General features: G+C 47.1%; 1 protein-coding gene across 1 annotated transcript in view; it reads right to left on the bottom strand.

Moving 5' to 3' along the window:
* LOC119454237 (transmembrane channel-like protein 6) overlaps positions 1–20,935 on the bottom strand; it is a 69,927-nt gene that overhangs the window by 18,404 nt on the left and 30,588 nt on the right. The window contains exons 8-13 of the mRNA XM_049668000.1: positions 18,269–18,419; positions 12,927–13,088; positions 9,346–9,488; positions 5,512–5,575; positions 4,191–4,399; positions 1,727–1,930 (exon numbers count right to left, since the gene is read on the bottom strand). Of these exons, the coding sequence (XP_049523957.1) occupies positions 1,727–1,930; positions 4,191–4,399; positions 5,512–5,575; positions 9,346–9,488; positions 12,927–13,088; positions 18,269–18,419 (933 nt within the window). The remainder of the gene's footprint in view (positions 1–1,726; positions 1,931–4,190; positions 4,400–5,511; positions 5,576–9,345; positions 9,489–12,926; positions 13,089–18,268; positions 18,420–20,935) is intronic.

Raw genomic sequence — 20,935 nt, 5'->3', positions numbered from 1 at the left:
AGGTAAGTGCATGCGCACCACCAGAAAAATAGTAGCACAGGCAATGGGCCAGATTACTGATGTTCCCATGGGAGAAACAAAGATTTCGGCCTTTTATTGCTTATATACTGCAGCTGAGTAAACCTCGAGAAGGTGAAGCTGACAGATACGGTACAATCTGTAAGTAAAAAAAGAATTTTTTTCTTACATTCGGGCCTGGTCATGCACACGCGGGCCCTAGCTAAGCTTAGTAATGAACGCCTGGGCCCGGGCTTGGAACCACGGGCCCGGGCTGGTCTCGGTCATGTACGCCCGGGCTGGGCTCGGGCCAAAAAATCAGGCTCGCGCAGTGCTCTACTTATGGCCTCTGGAATGTGAATAAAATAGTTATTAATTTGTCCGCGTTCCTGAGTGTGTGATCATCTCACCACAGCTCTTTATCTTCCTAACTTCCTAAATGGACACTAAACAGCAGCATTAATTGAGCTTAGACTGGTAAAGTATTCTTCCAAAACTCTATTTCTCTATTTTCATTTATTCAGGCCTGCAAAGAAGTTGGTTATTATAGCAGAAAATGAATGCAAAACTTCTTTTCGTGGAATTTTGTGCTGAAACGTCACCGCCAACGTCACAGACTGCACAATATTTTCTTGTGTTCCAGCTGTTTGGGTGCAAGAAATGTTCTCAAACCTTGCTAGGTTGATTCTTTAGTTTCCTTAAAATGCACTGTCACCCTTATCTGCAGCTAAACGATAAATTGGATGTGATTAGATGCTGTCAGAATCCACGACATCACGGGAAACTCCTGGACAATGTTGCCACACACCTTTAGTTCTTGTCTTTTACTGAGCCTCCTCGCAAGGTTAAGAGTGGATATTTTGCTATTGTGGAAGCATAGTTTACTCACAGCTGCCAAGCTAACGTGCCGATCCTGTCGGATTACATCGATCACATTGTTGTACATTAACAACAGTGCAAAAGGCGCTTATAATATATTGTTGTTCGCGTGTCGTGTACTGGCACGGCATCGAAAACAATGAAATCGTATCAGACACGAAAATACACCTTCGTTTATCCTTATGTTCATTATAAGTGTTCATGATGATATTGGCACAAAAGAAGGTGGGTCTACATGAAAGAAATGCAAGCGTGATGTCTCCAGCAAGCCAGAAACGGTTTCTTGTCAATTCTGATGCTGTGTGAGCACATGGCACACGAACAACAATAAATTACGAATGCGTTTTGTACTGTCATTATCGCTCAGTGATGCAATCGATGTGATTACATGGGATCAGCACGTTGGTTAAGCAGCTGTAGGTCTGCCAAGCCATTGGGTGAAATGTGCATGTGCATCAAGAATGTGCAATTTCAACTTGCTAATGCTGAGTACTTGAAAGTTTTGTTACCAGAATGGCAGTTTTGTTACCAGAATGGCATACCATGAATGCAAGCGAACAAATATTTGATTTGCTGAAAGCGATATTGTCTTGGGTCTTGTCGTCTCGGTTTCATCACAGCAGCAGAATACTCACTGAAATACTCACTGAATGCTCACCAAATTTTAGGTTTACTTTGTTGCCTCCGATAATTTGTTACATCTGAGTTCGCTATATCAAGGTTCGACTGTGTTCCTCTTCAATGACCCTTTAAAGCATGCAACCCAACTTCTCTCTCATTACAAAGAACAAAGAAGCTTTCATGAGACCTCTCGTTTGTCAGTACAAGGGGAGGGCACTCTGTCCTGTACCTGAGCAGAGCATATCCCAGGGTCCCCGTGGCCAGCACGAAGCTGAAGAAAGTGAGAGCCAGGAAAACGGTCTGGGCGTGCACAGCCCGCCAGGGCCGCACCGACGGCTGCGTGCACATGACGCTCACCCGCTTGACGTAGAAGGTCAGCACCAGCTTGGCACAGCCCACCAGGGGCAGCAGCGGGCAGTAGAACATGCCAGCCCTGGGCACCAATCACCACCGGTGACGTGAAATGACGACGACAAGGACAAAAACAATGAAGAAAAAGGTGACAAGAAAAACGGCATCGGCAGGTTGGGCTTCATTCGCCATAGTCACAACGTGAAGATGAGGGATGCTGTCGTTAAGGGCTCTAGATCAATTTTGGTCACCTAGGGTTTCCTTATAATGTAAACCCGGAGATTAGTACATTGGTGCTGGTTGACTCAAATAAACCTTCTCACAAGTAATATGAACAACAAAAACAGTGCCTGAAAACAGTGGTGATGAACCTATACCGTAAAATCCTGAGCAAGTGCCCCCCTCTATGGTGAAAGATAATTCAAGAAAGGTTGGGGGGGGGGGGGGGGGCGGGCCCATGCTTGGTCGCGGACCGAAATTCAAGGGCTGTCGGCCCCGGATATGGCGGCCAGTGAGCTAGGCCTATACCGTCACCCAGCGATCAAAAGCTTGCCTGGCTTGTTCGTTTGCTTCTGTCGGCAACGGTAAAATCAAATGTATTGCAATTTAAGCGCACCATAATTATGTACACATTGTGCTGACTAACATAGGCACTTTATTACGAGCTGCATGTGGTCGTGTCGCAAGCGCCCCCGGTCTCGTATTTGACAGCCCAGCGAGCTAGGCCTGCTGGCTCCTAGCCATCGGCGGCTGTCAACGGAGTCGACACTATGGATGTGGCCTTGCGGAAACACGTCTACGCTGCTCGCATAGTCGTGTTCATATTGCCATTGTTTGTTTAAAACGAAAGAACTGTGCAAAGACGTTTGTTTTCCCTTTCTTTGCGAAGTTACGCAGTATTAGGAGCGTCCATGCAGGGGCACCGGTTCTGGGCGTAGCTATGCACCGCTCGCTCATTCGTACCCTGCATACGACGGAACATCGTACCATGTGTCTTGCTAGAGTGTACTAGATAGGGGGAGTGGGTCCAGCGTGGGCTCCCCGCTGAGGCTTCTTTTATCGAAAAGTTATACCTGAATGAGCGGCCCCGCACGCCGGTCGGACGCTTGTCGCGTCAGAGTACCGCAGCTGCATGGAGCTTTGACAGGTGTTTTACTCTGCTGCATCTAGTTTTGATACTCGGTGGCGTAAACAGTGATTTTATTCCCCACCGACCTACAGTGAATAAAATGGAGAAAGAGCGACTAAAACGATGCAAACGATGCAACAACGATGGTGTGTTGAGCAAACGACAGCTACTCAGCCCACCAGCTCGCCTCAGCCAATGGGCGCTGCCGAAACAGCCGGAGCATCAGGATAAGGCGACGGCAGTGTGTCCCAATTTTACCGTTTTTTGCATCACTGTCGGCACTTGCCGAGGCGTCCGCCGGACCCACGCCCCCATTCTAGGACACTCTAGTCTCGCACTTAATTCACATGAGACACTTCGCACATTTGACGACAATGGCAACTGAACTGACGAAAGCTATGCCTATGGCTATGGCTATACAGATAGCTGGCTAAGGTGACTATCGGGCCTTGGCAGAAGTGCGGCTAAACAATAAATTTCTTTCTCACTAAACTGCATCATTTTGTGTAATTTATTATGCCAATTTCGTAAAAAGTTGACAAAAAGAAACTGTAGCCAAGCAGTCCGGTGAAAATGCATGAAGCAACCATGCAATCAAAATGCAGTGCAATCTTCTTATCGTTGCCGCTGATGCAAGAATGTTTGAAATTTAGTTTATTACATAGTCTCAAGAAAGTGGTGTCAGCAGTGTTTTTCTTGGCATGCACCAGTTCCAATGCAACCGCTGATGTCACAAGGAGCACCTCTCTGATATGCCCCGTACAGTTTCAGCTTGTGAAGTACTTCTAGCTTAGTTAAAGTTATCTATGCCTTGCTAAGCAAGCTAAACTACATTAGGTGGCACTGTTAAACAAACTAAGCTATCTTAGGTGTGACAAGAGGCACAAAGAAATCCAAAACAACCACTTTCAAGATAAGCACCAGTATAATGCAAGGGCTCTTTTCACTAGATTTTCCATTATCTACTGTTCGTGGCCGCCCAATTCCAGTGATAAAATGGGTGGAGTGTCACTCGGCCCACTGACAAACTCCAATAAGAATAACTTTGGAATAGTATCATTACATCATCCCAGCCCAAGCAAAATGTGGCTGAAGTTGCCCTTCAGACGGATTTGACAAGGCCAAACATGCTAGCAAATGCCAATATAATAAATAGGCCAATAAACGACCGAGGAAGTGAACCAGGAGTGGGCACAAGGACACGGAGACTCACCAGACAAGTGTCTGGGTGTAGATGAGATCCAGGGTGTTGTGTGCGATGTCCAGCTCCGGTGGCCCCACACGCGGCGTTATGTGCTTGTAGATGACGGAGCGCAGGGCCTCACCCACGCCCGTGGTAAGGAGCAGGACGAATGCTGTGTCGACCACCAGAAGCCGGTACAGCTCCTGGCCCAGCCGGCTTTCCCAGCACCGGTCTCGGCGCTGAGGGAAGGAACCGGGCACGCCAGGCAGAGCAGTGTCAATGTTGATGAAAATCTGAGCACGCTTCAAAGTCTAGATGTTGCAGACAGTGAACAGCTGCCAGTGCTGCTTTTAATAAGCACTACGGAGCAATGATGATGATGAATCAATAAGAGATTGAGGAAATTATTTGTTAAAATTAAATTATGGGGTTTTACGTGCCGAAATCACGATCTGATTATGAGGCACGCCGTAGTGCTTATACGCCGTAAAACTTATAGGTGTCTGTAATTTTATGTTCTTATTCCAAGTATGAGGTTGATATTTGTTTATCTCATTTGGTTCTAACCTTATTATATATATAAGCATTCTTTACTTTATCTCCCAGAAAAGTTTGCAACAAATCAGTTCTTTGGATTTCGCTAAACTTGCTTCGCTAAACTTCGCTAAATTAATGGCTTCTGCATCTTTCAAGGAATCCAATAAGACCAAACTCATTGCTCTGTCTACCCCAGAAAAAGAGCTGAGCTGCCAGACTTTGAAGAAGACTTTTAGAAAAACAATCCTCTGAGTGTCACCTTCAAAGACTTGTAACTGTTGGAGTTCTTCAATAGAAGAGAACAAAATGATGACAGACATTCTAAACCAAATTTTTTTTATGCAGTGCCTTCTAAAATATAAGACTAAATAAAGTGCATATACACTCTCGTTAGCTGCTACAACACTTACTCTGACCAAATGTCAACAGTGGTAGACCATAAAAACGCCTCAATGTAGACTTGTTATCCAGGATTTTGTGACACAAGGCCACTGGTCCAGAGAGACACCTTTACTCATAGCAAGCTTTAGATACAATAAAGATTGATGAGCACTGTGATGGGAGCCTATGACAACTGTCACAGTAAAACAGTGCAGAGACTTGCCAAAATCAATATGGTACATCACCCCTCCCTGTCCTGTTTTTCCACTGTGCTCACATAACCCTCCTTCAAAATGGGATCAATACAGGCACAGTTGCTGAGTTGAAAGGCCCATTTCCTGATTTGTACCAGACCTCTGAGCACAGCGATGCGAACGTAAGCAAATATGTTTTGCTGAGTCATCATGCACAGCAAGTGCAATGTGATGCTCACCTGCTTTGAGGCCAGCCAGAAGTACATGAGCACGCCCAGGAGCACCATCTTGGCCAGAGTCACCCTGGGAGGGGAGGCAGCCGTTAAGACATTTGTTTGGAGAGCAGGGGGGGGCCTTGTGTCCACCTAGTAGACATGTTCATTTTGTCTGCTGCTGAAGTGGTGATTGGCTGGGGGTGATTGGCTGGGGGTGCTTGTCTCTTTCTGGCACGTACCCCAGCCCAGCCAGTCAGAACTTCAGCAAGAGACGAAACGGACATGTCCACTAGGTGGACACTGACAGAATACCTCCCCCCCCCCCCCCCTCCTGCCCCAAGTATTGAGATTGTGACCAGGTCATGCAAAAGAAAAGACAAAACTGCAAATGTACATTTACAATGACACTAAAAGTTACCAATGGGGCACCCAAAACCATCGATGCTCACAGTTCAGGATGTTAGTAGCGTCACCAAATGTACAGCACAGTCCACTGTTAAAGAAACCACCTAACCAGTAATGAAGCCACTATGAGTGGAACCTTTCTTCGCCTTTTATTGGAAAGAAGTTGCTGATATGATCAAGTGCACATACAGTAAAACCTCGATAATTCGAAGGTCGCCGGATCGCGAAAATTCTTCGAATTAAGCGGACTTTCGAATTAACCAAAATGAATAATAAAAAAAAGAAAACAAGCAAGAACTTGCCGCAAAAAGAAATCACCTTTATTTTCCATGTCCGAGAAAAATTACTCAAAGTAATCACCGATGCGGGATTAGTTGGCGCGCTGGTTCGCCGCTCCTAGTGCCATGCTCTCCAGCTGGCTCAAAAAACGTAGCATACAAATATCACCCGCACTGCACTGAACTAAGTTGCGGACGATGTTCACGGAATCGATAACTGCCGCGAAAGCGGGCGTGGTGGTGCTTGACACCAAAAATTTGGATTTGCTGGATATTCCGGACTTCAAAAATGCACCATCAGGGTTCCCATTGAGTTCATGCATTTTCAAACCCAATTTTTCGGACGAATTGAGACCCCAAAGTTCGATTTTGCGGACTAAATCGCTCCTTTCCGAGCTGCGCTACCCAATTACAGTGTACTAGAAGGGGTTACAGTGTACTAGAAGTACACTGTAACCCAATCTTGGAGGCCGCCATGTTGGATTTCGCACTGGCTTGGATTCCAGTGGCTCGCTGTATAGCCTCCAAGATTGGAACGCGCGCTATCAATAGAGAGCTCGCGCAATCCTCATGTCTCGGAGGCCATGCCCGCTCTTCCTTGGCTGACAAAACACCCCAGAGTACTGCACTTTTTCTTTTATTGCGATAGCAATTATATGGACACTCCGAAGCAGATTTCTGCCGTCGGCGTCGCCGTGAGGTTCCGTATGACGTCAATGGAGATGAAATCGTCGCCGCGCACCGCCGAATGCTGTATGTGCGAGTGAAAGGGTGCGAGGGACGCGCGCTTTCACGGGGAGTGAACGCATGGCGGAGAACAAACGGGCGTTCTGTGCCGCGCTCCCTTAAGGGCTGCAGAAGTAGGCGTCTCTTTCCTCCTTTACAATCACCATATCTGTAGAGCAAATGCGCCTTCTTCTGACGCACGAAAGGCCGTAGGGGGGAGGGGGAGGGAATGTTTAGCTGCGGCACCAAGTGCCTATTTATATCAGAGGCTCCGGCAACACTCACCAACGCCGCACGCATTTTGTGCGAACGCGGGCAAAACGCCGATGGCGTCGACAACAGTTCTGCGCGTTGCCGGTGCTGCTGCATGCCCAAGTTTATACAGCTGATAAAGCTACTATCATTACTCCGTATAGCTCTCTACAAATTTGCTATCGCAATTGATGCTTCGCCTTTCAGGTGAAACTGCGACAACTTTTTTTTCTTAGTATATGCGCTCAGCACTATCGTTGTAACCATTTATTGTGGGATGCTTTTTATTGCGACAGCAATTTTATGGACACTTCAAGCGGACTTTCGCCGTCGGCGTCGCCGCCCTGAGGATCTATACAAAGTTTAAGGGCGATAAAATCATCGCCGCGCGCCCGCCGTATGTGAGAGTGACAGCGCGCGGGGACGCGCGCTTTCATGGAGAGCGAACGCACGGCGGAGCGTAAACGCGACTTCCTCCCTCGTGCGAAAGGCCGTGGGGGTATGGGAGGGAAGGAAGGGGGGGAGGGGCGACTTCTACTCTTCTAACAACTGCGTACTTAGCGCCGGAGCGGTTTCTCGCGCGCACCGCATCTTGCAAGCGATCTTCAGACGGCTCTGACCTTTTGTATGCGCTGTGCTCTCGCTGCTCAGTTTCCGTTGAAGCGATAGACCGCACGAACCTTCGCTCGCTGCGGCGGTCGCGCTCGTTCGTGCGCGCTGACACCACGCTTGTTAATTCAGTGTTTTTTTTTTTTCGGTTGCTATTTTGAACGTGGCGTGTACACTGAGCAGGTGTCTCGGAGACCCATGTCTCAGTGATCGGCGCTACCTCCTGTACCTTCGCGAGAGCTAAGCGGTGCGAAGCTCGTTTCTTGGATCTCCATGGCAAACGCCGTTGGCGGAGATCGCCAACGCGTTGACGTTCGTGTCGACTGTACACGGAGACGACGTCATTGCTGCGCAAATCCAAGCAAGTCGATCCCCTCCAAACGTAGTATGAGGCAGGGCATTATTAGAGATTTTTTTTTAAGCCGCACTAATAACTTTTTTTTTCGATCGAACGAGTTTTCCGGACTATTTTTCAGTCCCCACGAGCTCGGAAAATCGGTTGGCGACTGTACGGAGCGCCCTAACCTAACCGCTGCACGTTGCTACTAGCCGGAAACTTCGAATTATCCGAATAGAGCCGTGCGGGCCATTCAAATTATCCGGTAGAATTTGCATTGAGAATGACGGGACCGCTCAAATTCTTCGAATTAACCGAAATTTCGAATTAACCAAGTTCGAATTATCGAGGTTTTACTGTACATTAATAGGTGCATAAAAAGTTTGTCTGTGGGCCATTATGGCCCATGCAAGCAATAATTGATGACAGAACACTAACTGCGTGTTTTCTTTAACACAGGGCCATACTGTATGTTTGGGAGCAAAAGTCTACAGACCATGTCATCAGCAAAAAAAAGACAAAAAAGAAAACAAACAGATTTTTTCTAGCACAGCCATGCAAAAGTGGTATCGTCTCAATGTATTACATTGCTTGAACAGGCACATGCAGGACATATCACTTGCTTTTAGTCTGCATCCCTACGCTCTAGCCTCCCGGTTGGTGCATAAAAATAGGACTGAATTAGATTCTGCTGGAAGTCGCAATGTCTGTCCCACTGGCTGCAACGTCATGAATGAATATGGCCAATGGAAGCAGTGGCCGCAGGCTTTGTATTATACTGCACAGTAGCTTCCCCAACTTTCACATTGACGAAACGACTTATGTGGTGGTGCAGCAACGGCGCACTTTAAAGGGTCCCTGAAACACTTTTCCAACTAATCGTCGAATGGCCTCACTATTAAAGGACGTCGTCTCACGAATCTCATGCTGCGAAATTTTTTTGGATCCTTTACCTATAAGTGGAGTTATGGCAGTGATACTCAGCTTTCATTCTCTTTTCGTCTCCGCTAGTGCGCTGGAAGCTACGCAGGGGAAAGAGGGAAAGGCTCCGCACAAATCTTGACTGCCAGGATGGCAAAAGGGCCTGTTGCAGAGCCCTGTGGTGGCTGCGGTAGGCTACGCTACGCAGCCCGCAGCTGCTATCTCGGAGGCTACGTGCAGCAGATGCAGCTAAGCGCAAACGTCATGTTACATTTTCTTTAGTTGATGCCCAGCCCTGGCAGGTACGCGCGCATCAACTGTTAACTGCACCTGGACAGGTTGAGGTAGAGCCTGGTCTGGACCTGCTCGATGAACTCCAGCCGGGACAGGGCCAGGAACAGCGTGGGCAGCACAAAGCACAGCGTGCCCACCGTCAGGGACACCGTCATCTCGCCCAGCACAGGAATGTCAGTCTGCGGCCGCAACCATTGTACACTGTTGTATTGCAGCCTTGAAACAAGTGTTGAAACATTTTGCGAAGTTTGGTTCGGTGCTTAGCGTGTGCAACAGACGCTGGTTTTGGTTGGCCGTGTCAGATTGTTGTTACTCAAGTTGAGTAACAACAATGTTGCTCAGTTGCTTGCATTAGTTGCTACAAATGCTTACTCAGTTGAGCAAGGCATTTCCTGGTGAAAACACCTCCAACTTGGTTGTGTTCTCTGCTCGCAAATAGTCCCTAAACGAGCACAGTGTTTTTAACAAACACCAACGACCGCTTTGCTTACACCGATCCCCGCAGTGCGTCAGATCTGCATAACTTTTATGGTTTCATTCTGAACTTCCGCAAGGTATTGAGTCATGGCTGTGTGGGCAACATATCTGGAAAACCCTTCAACATGAGAGAAATCAAATACAATAAAACAAAGTGCACATATACCGTAATCAGACAAACAGAAGTGGGTGTTCATGTTTAGGAAAACAACAGCACTGGATAGACAAGGACACGGGCAAAGAAGAACACAGAGCCAGTGTCTTCTTCTTCTTTTCCTGTGTCCTTGTCTACCGAGCGCCGTTATTTTCCTAAACGTGAACACCCACCAACTTGCCCAAGCTTCTTATGTAGCGGGTGTTCGGCATAACTTCAAGCAAACACTAAAACAAAGGAGTATGTCGTAGGGGTACCGAGTGCCCGAGGTATGCGAGGGCAGGGCTTCGAATCGCCGCAGATATCAACAATCTCATTCCATCTGTCTAGATGCGTAACTATGTCTTCACAAACCCCTCTGTCACCTAGCTAGCACTCTTATTCCAAGGTGGCAGCTCCCAGTCGGACACAGGAGATGTGTTCACTGTCCTAGTTTCCTTGCACGTAGGCCACAGCAAGTTGGAGATCACCAAGTTTTTGAATGTCACCAAATCATTTCTCTTTGGAGTGAGACAACAGATTATGGCCTATTATAATCTGAGACAAAAATAAATAAGCTCTGCCAGAGGCCAGACGCCATTGGGTGGTTTGAGTTTTTCCAGTAGGTGGAAGCCACGATGAGCGACTACCCAGAAAGGCCAATTATAGCCAATGCCGAGCAGCTTCAAGTGGCTGAGTCAACAGCAAAACTTTGTGCACACAATTCTATTATGCGCCACTCCTATACAATAGATTAACTTGCTCCACCAGGGCCTGCATGACCCGAGGTTGTGAACAATTACGGCTACATTACCCTCTGAATGTGGCTTCCTTAGTTCATAACATACACCTGCTATGCTGCTATGCATAAGCAATGTCACTAAGAAGGAGACTAACTAGCAACCATGCAATGTTAAGAACTAGCTGCCCGACATTAGCACGGACTATGTGATCCGAGCATTTAGCTGTCATCAAAGTCAAATTCAGTGAATGATTGAAGCCAAAGACTGTTTTATTCAACAGCCTTAGAAAACAGCTGTAAAAGAAGCTATGTAAAAAACTTTGAGAGAAAGTTTTCACTGTTGACCGAATATCGCCGCTATTCTGGAAATAATCATTATGGACCCAAATACCTTGTGCATCTGGTATTGCAGCATAAGCTGTTATGGGCTCATTCCAATAGCCGTTTCTGGTCGCAATGATGCCGCCGCTGCCGCCGCACCGTAGCCGCTATCGCGGGAAATGCGAAAAAAAGTACCTGCTCTCCGCTGGGATCAAACCCAGGCCCGCTGCGTGGGAGTCGGATACTTTACCACTGAGCCACACAAGCACTTGCTAACAGTAAGAAGAAACATTCCCTTTATACGCGCCCTGCGCCTCCGCGCCGGCGCGCCTAGGCAGGTGCGCAGGCGCAGACGACCTGAGCCTCCCCCAGTATGGTGGCGCCATCTAGTTAACGTGCCTGCAACCGCCGCGTGTGACGAGATGCGATTGAGACGAGGCGTGCAATCAATGCTGTCCCGATGTTAGATGTGTGCCACGTATTCTGGGTACCTCTTCTGTACACGTTATGGCGTCTTCTCGCAAGGTACGAACGACTGCTGAAGAAGCAAATCATAGAGCTACGTGCGCGGCTACAACCAGGCATCATTGGGCTCAGCAGACTGCTGTGCAGAGCGCATTACAACCTCAGTTCGCCGTTGCCGGGCGGACAGTTCAGATTGTTCTCGTCAAAATCGAGGCGAAGAGATTTTGCTGCGAAGACCTTGTTGTGCGTGGTGGCAAAATTGGAGCTACTCTTGCGCTGCTCAACCAGCTTACACTGTGACTGTGCTGCGTGTGCCGCGCAGGCCTGTGACTTTTTTGACCAATGGCATACTGTTTTCAGCTGATCTGAGTTGCTCAGAATACTGTTTGTAGTGTGTTCGGTTAGCTAATCGAATAGATTCGAGTATGCAAGTTTCTAAATATACATTTTTGGGAATAAAAATAAATGGGAGGCTCTTGTTGGGGCTAGTTGAAGTAGCATTATTGGGATACAACACTACGAAGGTGTATGAGGCAACAACAAGAACACAAGTATGATTGAGAAAGTGCTTTCTCACGCCTGTTTGCGTTCTTGTTGGTGTCCCGTTAACCTTTGCAGCGCTGCATCCCAATAATAACATACATCATATTTGAAAATGTTATAGAGCATATTTAGAAGCAAGCAATGAAATTGTTTTTCCATGAGGCTATCTTTTACGTGTATTTTTTGTGGGCTCTGAAAAACGCCCACAAAATATGAAAAAATAATGATGTCACTACGTGCTTGCACACCTAATTGCAGTGCTCTCAATCACGTTTCCAAAGAACAAAGGCCATGTACCCATCATAAACGAAATTGATGCTGGCCTATCACTTATTGCTCAGGATCGTAGCAGGTTTCTATTCTCACAATAAAGATACTGACATAGCTGCCCAGGTTACACTGAATTACACTGAATGCTGGTGCCTGGAGCTGATTGATATTTTTTTTTGTGACAGGCGTACAGGCATCACTCCTTGAAACGTGACTGACGGCACTGCAGTTCAGTTGTGCAAGTGCTTAGTGACATCATCTTTTTTTGTATTTCACTAACTTTTACCAAAGTCTCCTACTCTCCTCCCCATTGTGCTGCATAGGAGATAACCTTGTGGACACAGCTTAATTGGTTGTTTCTAAACACTTTACAATATTGCTAATTAGCTAATCAAACACACTGCAAAAAGTATTCAGAATAACTCAAAGTGGCAACAAACATGAGCCGTTGGTCACTATTGCATGTGAATTAGCACTTTATCTTAAATACTTGGTTCAAATTATGTAAAACCCCCAGTGCACATGCACACACGGATTGATGGACGATCAGACAGACAGACTGTGAAGCTCTGGCAATGGCCACACTCCACAGTGCTGCCGTGAATGAATTGGGCAAGTCCCTATTGACAGCCACTGCCATAGCAGACGACGGTCTTCCTGCCGTACCTCAAGAGATTTCTTGGACAGCAGGTGATACACGAGCGTGCCGGAGCCTGCCATGATGGCCAGGATGACCAGGTTGACAGTAACGCGGGCCAGGAACTTGCCTATCCTGACACCCCACGTGGGCGGCGCCTCCACAGCTCGCCGCTCCATCGACAGCAGCTCCTGCATGTGCACGGTTGACAATGTTGGCGTGATGCAGACGTCGGGGACGGAGAGCAGTTGGTGCACTCAAACACTCTGCGAGCCTACAGGAAACAGGCTCCAACTCAAGACTTGAGAATTTCCCATAGCTGCATCACATGGGTAACTCATTGGAGTTACGTATTACGAATGGTTGCAGTGCCTTGAATTAATAATAATAATAATAATAAATAATAATAATAATAATAATAATAATAATAATAACCACAATAATAAATGCAGATCGAACACACACATTGGAATCTCTGCGAAGTGAAGCTTTGATTAAGCTGTAAATGAAATTGTATGCAACTAACATTGTAGTGTACAATTGTGCATAATCTTTTAGTTTCCACGGAATTGTTACGTTATTTACGCTAGTTTCGCAAAAGCCTTATTCACAAATTATTGGTGCAATCGAGAGCGATGTACCATCACATATCTATTTCCTTCCCTTTGGAAGTAAATTCTGTTTACAAAACTGCAATGCCTGTTTCTGCTGGGAAGTTACAATGTTGTCAGCTTGGCTGCACAACCTTTTCAAAGATTCCCGACATTTGACAGTTTCTGCTAAAATAAAGAAAGACTAATTATCTTGCTCCAAAGAGTACCTGTTAATTAATTTCTTTCTTTTAATTCCAACAAACCTAATCCACATTGCCTGGTCACTATCATCACTATCACCATCAGCCTGTTTCATGTCCACTGTAGGACAAAGGCCTCTCCCATCGATCTCCAATCGCCCCTGTCTTGTATCAGCTGATCCCCATTATATACCAGCAAAATTCCTAATTTTGTCCGACCACCTAGTTCTGCGCCATCCTGGACTATGCTTTCCTTCCCCTAGCACGAATTCTGTAACTCTAATGGTGCACGCAAAAGCTGCCCTACGCGTGACCTGACCGACTCAATTTAATTTCCTTTTAATCCATTCACTTCGGTGGCCAGCACAGAGCCGGCCAGGCCAGAGGAGGCCAAAGCACCGGCTGCCTTTACACCGGATGTCTATCCCAAGTTTTTTTCATAGGTGGCAGCACATTGCAGGCTGTTTTCCAGCTGTGTTGGGTTTTGCACACCACGTGGACATACTTCTCCCCGCCTTCAGCAGCAGCTGATATCAAGACAACTGAAAGCGTCCCACGTGCCAGACTCTGCTCTGTTGTTGCAGCCGTTGCAACCAGAGTACCGAGCTCAAAGAAAGCCCAAGACTTATCGTTTCCAGCCCATACAGTGTAGACCGCTTATAACGTAAGTCGCCGGCGTCGTGAATATCTGCAATATAAGCGGTACCGCACTATAACCAAAACAACGATTTTCAAGCCCTGCACGTATGCAAAACATGTAGACCAAGCGGCCGCGCGTATCCGAGAATCGAAGCGTGCGACTGGGAGTTTTGTATCCGTTTAAATTTACGAACGTTGAAAGCTTAATGTCCAAGTACCCACGATCTTCGCATGAAGTAAAGTAATAATTAAAAAAAATGTCTCAGTTTCGCCCGAAAGGCGAAGCATCAATTGCGATAGTAAATTAGTAGATAGCTATAAGGAATAGGCATAGTAGTTTTATTGGCTGCATAAACTTGACACATTCGCTTATTAATGGAATTAACAAGCGTGGTGTCAACGTGCACAAGCAAACATGAATAGACTCGATGACCACAGACAGCCACTGTCAAAACGCGGGCGTGGGGAAACGCGGCCGCCGCAGCGAGCGAAGGTTCGTGCGGTCTATCGCTTCAACGGAAACTGCGCGGCATAAGCACAGCGCATACAAAGGTCAGAGCTGTGTGGAGATCGCTTTCAAGAAAGAGTGCGCGCAACAACACCGACAGCCGGCACAGGCACGGCACGGCACAGGCCCTTCGCCGTGCAGTGCCAGCGCCGCCCGCTCCCTGAAGTTTCGTTTACTGCCGTTATCGTGAAGCGAGCGTTGGCCGGCGTTGGCAGTTTCGTGGCCCTCGCTCGCTATGCGCGCCGTGATATTTCACGACTCACACTCAAGATTCTGGTTTCAGCCTCACTGGCTGTTCGTTCACACCACATGCCCTTCTCCTCCACTTCGTCTCTCTTTCTTCTTCGAGCACTCCTTAGGGCGCCCGTTTGAGGGGAGCGTTTGCCGTCTCCGCTGACTTCCGTACTCCCAGGCAGCCGCACTGTAACCAGTATTTTGTTTCCCGCAACTGCACTATAAGCGATACGTGTATACATGGAGTGCTATGGGAAAATTAATGGGAGTCTGAAAAGACCGCACTATATCCGGTCCTTCACTATAAGCGGTTACGTTATAAGTGGTCTATACTGTAACCGGTATTTCGGCTCACGCGGCTGCACTGTAACCGGTATGCGTATACATGAAGTGCTATGGGAAAATTAACGGGAGTCTGAAAAGACCGTACTATATCCGGTCCTTCACTATAAGCAGTTACGTTATAAGTGGTCTATACTGTAACCGGTATTTCGGCTCACGCGGCTGCACTGTAAGCGGTATACGTATACATGAAGTGCTATGGGAAAATTAACGGGAGTCTGAAAAGACCGTACTATATCCGGTCCTGCACTATAAGCGGTTACGTTATAAGTGGTCTATACTGTACCACCGAGCACTGTATAGCAGAACCCTTCGCGGCCATGCTTAGTTTTCAAGGGCCAAGTTAATAAGTCCAAGAGGCGCCCTGAGCACGAGAAATCCAAAGCTGCACCTCGCGCCCCTGCACGTTTTACGATTTTTTTTTTGAATACTCACTTTATACTTTTTCCGTCTAGTGCAAGGGTTCTCAGGTACGTTCATCCCAGGGAACCCTGCTAAGCTCCATAAAGTGCCAAGGAACCCCCCCCCCCCCCCCCCCCCCCCGATTTAACCGAATTATCGAGGGTATCAAGAAAACAAACAAATGCTGCACTACGTCATCACGCTTTTATTTACTCAATGAATCGTCAAATCTTGTTTCTATTTAGCAGAAGACCAGTGCGGAAGCTGAAATTATCATCTCATGACTGATTAGCGCTAGCAGCGGCGAAGGCCTCGCGACATCCTTCGCGGCACGCATTTTCATCTGAGACGCGCTTTGCACCAACGGGCGCACATCCCGATTATTTTTTCGCCACTCAGCTGATTGTCAACAAATTGTCCGTCTATCGCGATGTAGCCGGTGCTTTTTATCTTTGACAGCTTTGCACTGAGTAAAAGCGAAACTACTGCTTGCCGCAACCGCTGTCGACGAAACCGCGGCCGCTATCGACGCGATCATGGACGGCGATCTTGCGGTTCAGAAGGCAGGCGGCTGACGCACGCACCAAGTCAAGACGAAACTACCTTTTGCTGCAAGAAGTGCGGACGAAACTGCGGTCGCTATCGATGCTGCCATGGGAGGCGACTACGCAGTTGTGAAGGCACGCAGCCGACGCGCGCATCGAGTGAAAACGAAACTACTATTTGCCGCAACCGCTGCGGACGAAACTGCGGTGGTTATCGACGCGATCAGAGATAGCGACTACGCACTTACGGAGGCACGCGGCTAGCCGCCAACGCGATGTTACGCGCGGCGATAAACGCAAGAATAAAGGCTTTAAAGGCACAATTAGGCACGAAGCGCTTTGGTGTTGCTGTCAGTCACGTGCCGCGTACGATTGCCGCTGAGGACCACGGCGATGCGGACTGCGCCGCTTCGTTTCGGTTGGACGCTACGCCGTTCTTGCTCTTCTGCGGCGCGCATTTGCAGTGCTCCGCGTTTTTTTTTTTCCCTTCAACGTATAGGTCAGTGCGCACGCTATCGGCACCTACCCTATCTACAAATAGGAGAAAGGCGCATGGTGGTAAGTTACGGCCACCGAGATTCAAGTGCGAAAGCTTAGGCGCGCTGCCCGTTCTCAGAGGTTGGGTGGCTACAAGCTGCTTGCGTATTTATTGCGCAGTTCGCGCGTTGCTGTTACGCACTGTGATGTGATTTTTGACACTCGGGCATGGGTAATGGAGGTTCTTTGGATCAAGCGCACCTCGTGTTCGCCGTTTTAGACACTTGTCGGGAGCGGGACCAGGGAAATTGTATCAGTGGCTCGCGGAACCCCGAGCAGGGGCCTGCGGAACCCGTAGGTTCCGCGGAACACACTTTGAGAACCCATGGTCTAGTGTATCTGATGCGAAAGCCCTCTGGAATAATACATACCAGGCATTGTGCAAATGCGGTGCTTGCTCCAGATTTTACAGCAAATTTTTTTCACAGTGCGGACGCGGTGAACGCAGCATAAAAATGTACCATGGAATAACAGATGCGGTGGAGCACCGAACAGGTGGAAGCAAAGAGGTTAATGTCAACCAGAATATTAGCTACTCTCATAGCGGTCTCTATCACACGGTGTTCCACTGCAGGTCACCTAGACCACTGTGGAACACCGTCCAAGGTCCAAGGATCCAAGCTCTCGGGGAGACGATCAGCTTCTCTGTGCGTGCTTCGTTGCCTGAAGCGGATGCTCATTCGGTCTCCACTAGGAGTGAGCCAGAACACCACAAGGAGAAGGCCCAGAGCACAAGAAAGGCGTTAATTAGACTCTATCTTGGCAGTGATTAACTTTTACACCCTATCCGTGCGTTGTACATGAGCTGAAGCTCCGGTATTTCAAGGGTGACACAGCGACCCAGCACTGTATGACCCCGCACATGAAGTGAGCTGCATCTCTCTGGCGTAGCCTCCAGAACGAGAGCAGCGAAAAACGCGCGCACTCGGCTCGGGTTGAACATTTTTTGCATGCCATCTGCAAACCTCAGGTTGCCGAGATGCTCCCCGTTACTCCTCACACCACATCCTTCCCAGTGTAACAGCTTGAATACTTCTTTAAAGCATGCAGTGAAAAGCATTAGGGAGATTGTGTCTCCTTGCCCGACACCCTTGTTTATCGATATTTTCCCACTTTTCTTATGAAGAGCTAAGGTAGCTCTGGAATATTTGTAGATATTTCATAAGATATTCACGTGTGCCTTTTCTATCCCTCGGCTACGCAATGCCTTTAAGAGATGGCCAAACGATAGCGCTTCTGCATTTTACGTGTATCTGAATAGGGAATGCCTGAAGTGATGCTTGCTCTTAGACAGCGCACTTGCTTTCAGATCTTGAATGCACGGTTAAAACATGCGATCTGCATGCCCAACTAGCTGCGACGAGGGCTCACCTTGAGTTCATTGTAGATGCTGCGCGACTTGAGCATGGCCGCCTCGCGGGATGCGATGCTGAAGTCCCAGGCTGAGAACACTTTGGCACAGTATACGTCCTTTACGCCCATCGACGTCTCAATGTAGTTTTGCTTGTACGACCGGGTCAGGCTGCATGGTGGGAAGCCCGCATCAGCACACGTCACACAAACAGTGCTTCGACTAGAGGTGACATTCCAAAAATTTTGGCACGCTAGCTGTCAACTAATTCAACAAATGCATCACGTTCACATCACTTTGTTCAGCATCCACTCTTCATATAAAAAAAAAAGAAAAAAGGATGCAAGACTAATACAGTCAAACCTCGATATAACGAAGTTGTACTTGCAGCGAAAAACTTGGTTATATCGAGAATTTCATTATATCGAGGTTTCATTAATTCAATAGAACTAAGATGGGAAAATAAACATAGATCGTTACATCGCAAATTTCGTTAAATAGAGGTTCGTTATATCGAGGTTTGACTGTAGTCAGACTAAACCAAAAAGCTGCCGCTTCTGTAACTTGATGGACGCCCCTGCCATTTTCGTGAATTCGCTTATCTCGCCGAGAAGGATGGTACCTTGACGCGCGCAGTACTCCAGTGTGCCCAATGTTGGAGATGATGTGATCGAGTGTGCGTTAGAAAGTGAGCGCGTGGTAATGTGTTCAAGCACGTGCTAGGAGGGAGGGGCTGGGGGCAGGTGAATGTGGTAACGTGATTAAGCTGGGGGCCCTTTCCTGCTCCTTTTAAGCCGAATGGGAAAGGAGGGAGGGCGCTGCTCTCGTTCCTCTGGTTTGGTCTCGACTCCCGGCGTGTCTTCCCTTGCAATTTTTACGGCACGTGACATTACAGTAGCTAGTGACGCATCAAACCTTCGCCTTTGGCTCGGGTTTGTCCGATAAGCGGTGCATGGGAGTGAGATTTTGTTTGAAACAACGGTGGCATGCTTTCTGGACAAAGTTAGAATTCACGGCAGTTTTTTTCTACTCAAGTACATAGGACTTTGCCGGGACCAATCGAAGAGTTCGAATTATCCGTCAATTCGAATGAAGAGATTTCGAATTATCGGGATTTCACTGTACTATTAAAGTTCGTGTCATTTCACATGCTTGTAATTTTTATTTGTTGACCCATGTTTCATGTTAAAATACGGCTCGAGTTGCAGTCACCAACTAAGCCTAAACCTTTATGTTACTCAGGCAAGTAGGAATTCAGTGGGAAATTTCCCGGCTGAACACGAACGTCATAGGAATAATCTTATGGAAAAAATAAGAATTTTATTATAACAAAGAGAGGACATTCGTAAACATAAGGATTCTTTTCTTATCCGTAGCGACAAGGAGGCTCTTATAAGTAACACTACTCAAAATTCAAAGACCCAAGCCACACGTGAACAGTCAATGGAAGTCATGACGAAGATTGGCTATTGTTAGAATCACTTATGTTACTGCAATTGAATGTACATAGTGGAAAGTTTTTAAAATAATAATTTATCAGTTTTCTATCTTCCAATTTTTTAAACCCTTTCAAGTCCACATGCTGTTTTTATCTCATCTTTGCTCTAATCATTATCATAATTTATTTGGTCATGCACGTCACGGCAGCATTTCTTTTCAAGTTCTTTTTAAGAACCTCTTTAATAAAGGTGGAGGGCCACAGAAGCAGCAGAGAGAGTGCAAAAACTTACAGGTAACCATCCGAGGCTGAAGCAGGAGAGAAGAAGAAGACAAGAAAAGACGATCACACAAACAATACAGTGACAGAAACACCACTGCACCGTACCATATGCATAAATCAGCAAAAAGCAACACAGCACACGCACTTGAGAACACGACCACCACTTTGGCATCCCTTTGGCTGCCTTTCTGCGGCTCTGTTCTTATCTCAATAGAGAGTTTTGGTGTGCGTCCGGTGTTCCGGCAAACGCCAGCGGACTGTGCGTTTTACCGGATGAGCGAAGGCGCAAATGTGAACTGCCTGCACGGTGCAGCCACATGGTGGTGCAGAGCTCAACGAGACAAAGACACAGTTAATATTGCAGTAACCAAGTGCATTATACTTCGCTGCTGGTGTAAATTTTCAGCAGCGGCGTAATCGTGTTGCTGCCAAAAATTTACACCACACGCCAACTTTGCCTGATTCATAAACTTGCAGACCTGCAAGTTTATGAATCTAAAGTGTGTGAAGTAAAATTTATAATTAAAGGGAAAATGAAACATCCACCCAATCTTAGCAATTGCTACAAAGGAAACCCATACGGGTCACCCTTTTGTTGGATACATAAGCACTTTATCCACGATGATTATTACCTTCAAATGCAGCAGCAAACTTGTAACAGCAGAGACTGACAATAATGTTACCACACCAGTGAGTTTTCATCAGGGAGTCTGCTAATGCCGATTTCACCAGTTTCAAGAACGTGTGCAAATGAACATGCTTGCAGAAGGTACACTGCCTCCTCTGGTATATGCTATCTTGCGTTGCAACAAAAAGGCAGTGCCAGGTAGCACCCACAGTAAAGTCCCTTAATCACAATTTCTTTTTTGTACGCATTTTTTTGCAATCTTGTACGTTTTATTTTAACAGCTTTAAAACATTTTTGCAAACACAACTTGGTTTTCGTAAAACTTGATGCAGCATTTGT

Source organism: Dermacentor silvarum, chromosome 5, assembly GCF_013339745.2.
Source record: "Dermacentor silvarum isolate Dsil-2018 chromosome 5, BIME_Dsil_1.4, whole genome shotgun sequence".
Classification (NCBI taxonomy): Eukaryota; Metazoa; Arthropoda; class Arachnida; order Ixodida; family Ixodidae; genus Dermacentor; species Dermacentor silvarum.
This window is presented reverse-complemented; position numbering and strand designations above follow the sequence as displayed.